This window comes from Chaetura pelagica, unplaced genomic scaffold (genome assembly GCF_000747805.2).
Source record: "Chaetura pelagica isolate M959 unplaced genomic scaffold, ChaPel_1.0 scaffold16, whole genome shotgun sequence".
NCBI lineage: Eukaryota > Metazoa > Chordata > Aves > Apodiformes > Apodidae > Chaetura > Chaetura pelagica.
In genome coordinates, this window is record NW_009953721.1 from 173,401 (window position 1) to 180,386 (window position 6,986).

Consider the following 6,986-nt stretch of genomic DNA (forward strand, 5'->3'; position numbering starts at 1 on the left):
TACCTTTCATACTGAACATGTGTGAGCACATTAGTATGCCATAAGAGGGAAAAACGAAAAATCTTACTTTTCTCTTTTTTTTTGGTTCTTACCATCCATTGTCTTAATTTTTTCTCCTCTCCCCCCTCCTGCCCTTCAAAATAGATTTAAGTATTTCTGTAAAGGAGTATGTTAATGTTTAGGTTTTAATACACAGTATACAGTACAAACTTTACTTGTCTTTTGTATGTTTGTTGAGAGCAAACTTGTGAACAGAAGATTCAGTGATGCCTTCCATTAATCACTTTTGTACTTCTGCACCTTGTGAGTCATCAAGAGTTTTCAGGACCACCAGCTGAAATGATGGTGGTAAAATGTGCACTCACAGCCCCATCACAGAACTATTTGTACAAGTATACTAATCTCTTTTTATTATTTATAATTTTCAGGTCTTCAAAATAGAGGTGCTAATGAGTGGAAGGAAACATTTTGTGGAGAAGAGGTATAGTGAATTCCATGCACTTCATAAAAAGGTACTGATCTCTTTCTTTATAAGATACAACTTTGTTTTGCCTTAGTTGTGATGTTTTCCTCTCTCTTGAAGTTGTTACTGTACCTGCTTTGTCTTAAATACATCTTGTGGTGCTGGTATCTGGAAATGAGTACCCATTTAACTCAGTTTCTTTTCTATTTTGTGGAAAGGCGTGATGACTTCTCCGATATCACTCTCTCCTTTTTTATTATTGTTTACATGCTGTATTGCTAAAATGCTGTCTGTAGTATGTTTTCTTTCTTGTTTGAAGATTGCAAAATAAGACATATTCCTATAGCAAGTAAATACGTATTTTTGTGTTATCCAATTAGGCAAATAATTTATTAGCTCAGTAAATTCTGTTGCTAACCTGCTGGATGTGAAGCTGAGGAAACAAGCAGTATATACCAGGAAACTATTAATGAAAAAGACTGAGTAAACTGTCTCACATTGCTGCTCTTTGTACAATGAATGTGATATGAAATATCTGCTGAGCTTGTCTTCTGAATCATCTTAATAATATATAGAAGGCAACTCATCAAGACTGGTTATCCACTTGTACTTCAAATTGTTTTGGACAGTGTTAAACGAAAGTACAATTTTTCCTCTTCAGGCTGAACTGTATTCTGCTATACAGTTGTGCATCTGAAAAGCAAGTTTTATATTTTTTCTGCCTTATGGAGGTCCACTATTATGAAGGAGAATGCTGGGAAAGCATTGCAGCCCACTGCCAGCAGTGGGGCTGCAATGAAGAGCTTCAGTCCTTTGTTCCTAGGATTTGGGTCAACTGCAGTTTTGTGGCAGTGGCAGTGGAGTATCTGAATGTTCAACTATTTTCACTGTTGCTGCTTGCCTTCAGTATGGAAAAACTTACTCTGCAAGAAGCAGAGAGAAGCATGGGCATTTACAGCTTCTGCCACTGCAGTGTCAGAGGAGCTTAGCCACACCAGCATGCTTGCTGGTGTCCCTGAATCTGCTCAGGTGTCATCTTCAAAGACTTCCTTCACCCCTTGACCAAAATTTCAGTAATGTTGTTAATGGCATTGTCCAAATGCCTCTTAAACAGTGACAGGCTGGGAGCATCGACCACCTCTCTAGAAAACCAGTTCAAGTGTTTCACCACTCCCTTGGTAAATAAATGCTTCCTAATGTCCAGTCTAAACCTCCCCTGGTGCAGCTTTGAACCATTCACACACATCCTGTCATGGGATGCTAGGGAGCAAAAATCAGCACCTCCCTCTCCACTTCCCCTCCTCAGGAAACTGTAGAGAACAATGAGGTCACCCCCCAGCCTCTTTTTCTTCTGTCTACACAAAACCAAAGTCCTCAGCCACTCCTCATAGGACAAGCCTTCCAGCTCTTTCACCAACCCTTTGAGCTCCTCCCTTCAGCCAGTTCTTCACCCAGTGTACCATGAACCTGCTCATCCCACAGTAGACAACTTGTCCAGAAGGATGCTGTGAGGAACAGTCCCAAAAGCCTCACTAAAATGCAGAAAAAATACATCCACCACCATCCCTTCATCCACTAGGCAGGTGACCTTATCATAGAAGGGTATCAAATTAGTTACACAGGACTTTCCCTTAGTGAACCAATCTTTACTGTGCCTGATCATTGTATTATTCTTTAAACGCCTTTTGATATTACCTAGTATTATCTTCTCCATAGTTTTCCAGGAAATGAGGTTAGACCAACAGGTCTGTAGTTCCATAGGTCTTTCCTCACACCCTTCTTGTAAATTGAAATAACACTGACTAGCTGCCGGTCTGTGGCACCTCCAGGCTGCCAAGACATTTGGTAGGTGATCAAGAGGAGTCTTGCCATAACATCCACTAGCTCCTTCAGTAACTTGGAATAAATCCCACCAGGCCCAATGGTGAATATTGAAGTCACACAGCTTATGCCTTACAATTTCAGTGTCCACAAATGCAGTCACTGTTCCAACACTCATGATCCTCCAGCTTGGGGGACCAGACAGCCCAAGGTCTGTCAGTATTATTCAAGACTGAGGCAAAAAAGGCATGGAGAGCATCTGCTTTTTCTTCTTCCCTTTGTTATCTAATTTCACTGTAACTTCTGCAGTTGCACAGTTACTTCACACAAAAGTAATGAATGACTGCCATCTCAGATTTGTCTGATTGCACACTGCTTTTTCTGCAGGAACTGTCTTTGCAGAGATTTCTCCTTAGAACACTAGAAAAACTACTGATTGTGGTCCCTTTCTCTCCAGAAATAGCAACAAAATAAACAAACCTGAAAAACAGATATTCTAACAAAATACTTTCCACTGCTTTTCATTCTTTCATCTTATCTGTTTGCTGTCTGTTTATATTACTCTGCAAACTTGATAGTGACTTTCTCTTTTTGTGCCTTGTACATGTGCAAAGCACCTAGTATATTTTGGCAACAATATACCTCTTCTCATAAGTCTTACTGTTTGAGGTTGTAGTAAAATTTCAGCAAACATGGTTGAACAGATTGTGCTCTGAACCTTTTTTTGTGCTTTCAGTGGTACAGAAATCCTGGAGAATATGTTCTCTGGTAGTGCAGTATGTGATTTCATCCTTTCTTTTGCTGTTTTCTGTTTTAGCAGAAAATCTCAACACTCTGAAATGAAAGGTGTGTATTTGAACAGTTTTTTTACAGAAGAAGGATATTTTGCACTTGTACCTTGATTGTTCTTTGTGATATTTTTTTCACATCTTACAACAATACTTAAATGCAGTTCCAGACACAAGTTTGTTCTTAGCATGCCAGTGGGGTATTTATTTTTTGTTCATCTTTTCTTCTTACATTTTAAATTAAAGTTTCAGTCTTAATTTGCTGAGAGCACATGGCAATTGGAAGGATATCTTTAGAACTACTTGCATATTCAAGGTGCCCTTAGTTCTGGAGATGTCTGTAGTGAGCAGGAGAAACAAACCTGGCATGCTCCACTGGCATTGTATCGAGGAAGGAGGACTGCATTCTCATAACAGACATTATTCATTCATTAGAATACCAAAGAATGTGTTGGGGTTTTTTTTAGGTTTGGTTTTTTTTTAACAACATCATTTCTGAGAACATGACTGGATTTGTCTCCTTGGGTTCAACCTATCTTGTATTCCAGTTATGTCAAAAAGTGAAACCCCACTTCCTGTGCAATCTGGCTGTGGTGGAAAAGGTTTAAAATCTTTTCAAGACTGCAGTGCTACACCAGAAGTACAAATTATTCATTATTCCCTTGACAGAAAACATTCACTGCTGTTGGCTTTTCTGAAATAGTTTGGAAAGGCCATTATACTTGGACCTGGCTAAGAATAACAAATCAGTCCTTCTAGGCTGTGCACCATTCCCATTAAAGTATTGTATTTGAGTCTGAACAAAATATTTATTATTTTCATATCAAGAGATTTTTAGAAAACTTTTTGTGTGCAACATAGTTAAAAAATACAATTTAATTCCTAATTCCTTTTTTATAGATTTTCTTTACATTTTTAAATATTGGTAGTTCTTTTTAAGCACTAGAATGCTAGATGGTCATAGTGTTAACATTTCTGCAGTGAAACCTGCAAAAGTCTTGGAAGTTCTCTACATCTTATTGTGCAAGTAATTTATAATTTCAGAATAAATATATATCATACTGAATTTTCACACATGAACAAATAATTCTTTACTTAATAATCTGAACCATATTTTGGTCTTGCAGGAAATAGAGACTACAGCATGTCAGGTAGGCAATTACAGAATCATGGAATGATTTGGGTTGGAAGGAACCTTAAATAACACATGGTCCCAAACATCTGCCACTACACCAGGTTGCCCAAAGCCTCATCCAGCTTGGCCTTGAACACTTCACGGGAGGGGGCATCCACAGCTCCTCGGGGCAACCTGTAGCCCCTTCAGGTACTGGAAGGCTTCTATAAAGTCTTCCTGAAGCCATCTCTTCTCCTGGTTGAACAACCCCAGCTCTCTCAGGCTGTCTTCATATGAGAGGTGCTCCAGCCCTCTGATTGTTTTTGTGTTGAGAGCTCCAGAGCTGGACACAGTACTCCAGAGTGGAATAGAGGGTCAGAATCGCCTCTCCCAACCTGGTGGTCATGCTTCTTTCCGTGCAGCCCAGGACACGGTTTTCTTTCTAGGCTGCAAGTGCATGTTGCCAGCTCATGTTTAGCTTTTCATGAACCAATACTCCCAAGTCCTTCTCCTCCAGGTGGTTCTCAATCCATTCACCACCCAGCCTGTACCTGTGCTTGGGATTGCCCCGATCCATGTGCAGGACACTTGGCTGTGTTGAACTTCATGTGGTTTGCATGGGCCCACCTCTCAAGCCTGTCAAGGTCCCTCTGGATGGCTTCTCTTCCCTCCACCCTGTCAACCACACCACACAGCTTGGTGTCGTCAGCACAACTTACCTTTAATGAAGCCATGTTTGCTGTCACCAAGCACCTCCATATTTTTCCTGTGCTTTAGCAGAGTCATCAGGAGGATCTGTTCTGTGATCTTGCCAGACACAGACGTGAAACTGACTGGCCTGTAGCTCCCCGGGTCTTCCTTTTTTCCTTTTCTGAAAATGGGGGTTATGTTTCCCCTTTCTCAGGAAGTGGGAATTTCACCAGACTGTAAAAATTTCTCAAATATGGTGGACAATGTCTTTGCAACTTCACCCACCAGTTTCCTCAGGACCCATGGATGGATCTCACCAGGTCCCATTGAGTTGTGCACATTCAGGTTCCTTACTTGATCTTGAACATGATCTTCCTCTAGCATGGGTGGATCTTCCTTCTCCAGTCTGTGCCTTTGCCTTCTGTGACTTGGATGGTGTGGCCAGAGAGCACTTGCCGGTGAAGAGTGAGGCAAGAAAGTCATTGAATACTTCAGCATTCTCCATATCCCAGGTAACCAGGTCTTCCGTTTCCTTCTGGAGAGGATCCACATTTTCCCTAGTCTTCCTTCTGTCATGGACATACCTGTAGAAGCTTTCTTGTTGTTCTCGATGTCCCTGGCCAGATTAAATTCTATCAGGGCTTTAGCTCTTCTAACCTCATCCCTGCCTGCTCAGACGATTTCTCTGTATTCTTCCCAGGCTACCTGTCCTTGTTTCCACCCTCTGTAGGCTTCCCTTTTGGGTCTGAGTTTGTCCAGGAGCTCCTTGTTCATCCATGCAGGCTTGCTGGCATTTTTGCCTGCTTTCCTCTTTGTTGGGATGCATTGCTCCTGAGGTAGGAGGAGGTCATCTTTGAATACTAACCAGCTTTCTTGGACTCCTCTTCCCTCCAGGGCTTCACATTTGCCACCAGCCCCTCCTTGTTGGTGAGAACAAGGTCCAGCATATTCTCTCTCCTCAGTGGCTCCTCTCTCACTTGGACAACCAAGTGAGGTCCAAGAGGACCAAGGCTTGTGAACATGAGTCTACTCCTGTCTGTCTATAAAAGGCCTCATTTGCTTGGTCTTCCTGGTTGAGTGGCCTGTAGCAGACCCCCACTGTGGGGGGGATCTATTCCTGCCTTCCCTTTAACCCTGACCCTTAAGCTCTTGGTCAGCTCCTCATGCATCCCCAGGCGGAGCTCTAAGCACTCCAGCTGGACAGTGACATACCCCTCCTCACCTCTCCTGCCTGTCCTTCCTAAAGAGCCTGTAACCTTAAAACAGTGTTATGAAGAGGCAGTTATTACAGATAATAATTTTCCTCTGATAAATATTTCTGGTGTAAGGATAGGCTTGAAGCAATAATAGCTAACGCATATGTAGAGTTGCTTAATATTCTTTGACATATTAACATTTATTTACATCTGTTATTGGATTATGGGCTTGTCATTTATTATTTGTACATCTGTATACCACGTGGTTTTTACACACAGTACCTGTGCTTACACATTTAAGCAATTGTTTATTGTATGCTTTATATAATAGGGCCGCAGAGCACAAAACAATTGTTAATCACCAGCTGCAGTGTTGGTCACAGAGTATTTGTCTTGTAAGCAGCTAGGCCTTGGTGGATGCTTGCATTGTTTCTGATTTGTCTCCCCTCATCTGGAGCATTCTGCTCGTTTGTTACTCATCTGCAGGTGATGTCGTAATTCACAACAGCTGTGTCTGTAGCTTCTTCAAAGTTTTCGACCAATTTAGAGGAAAAAAATGGAGATTTAAATTCTGCCTTTTTTCAGTTAGTAAACTACATGGATTTGGGGTTTTGCTCTGGTGGGTTGTTTTTCTCACTTCACATTTAATTGTAATTCAGCACTGTAAAGAAATAAAGAAGTTGCAAAATTTTTCCAGAGCAATTGAGATTTCCTTGCTGCAGCTTCGTTCCTTGTGATTGTGGAGACATTGATACGTTGGCACTGCTTTTTCCTGTAGTGACATCTCAGCAAGCTCAAAGATGAAATGTAAATTCCCAGTGTCCCATGGGTATGTACATCAAAGTCAATTTTGAGTTTCTTTCCTTGCAATCCTTGCTGCAGATTTACTCAGAGGCAATATCCAACAGAAAGAG

General features: G+C 41.3%; 1 protein-coding gene across 1 annotated transcript in view; it reads left to right on the forward strand.

Annotated features, from left to right (window-relative positions):
- Positions 1 to 434: 434 nt before the first annotated feature.
- The window catches only part of SNX24 (sorting nexin 24), a 49,544-nt gene continuing 42,992 nt past the window's right edge, over positions 435 to 6,986 (forward strand). The window contains exon 1 of the mRNA XM_010000459.1: positions 435 to 512. Within this exon, the coding sequence (XP_009998761.1) occupies positions 450 to 512 (63 nt within the window). The 5' untranslated portion in view covers positions 435 to 449. The remainder of the gene's footprint in view (positions 513 to 6,986) is intronic.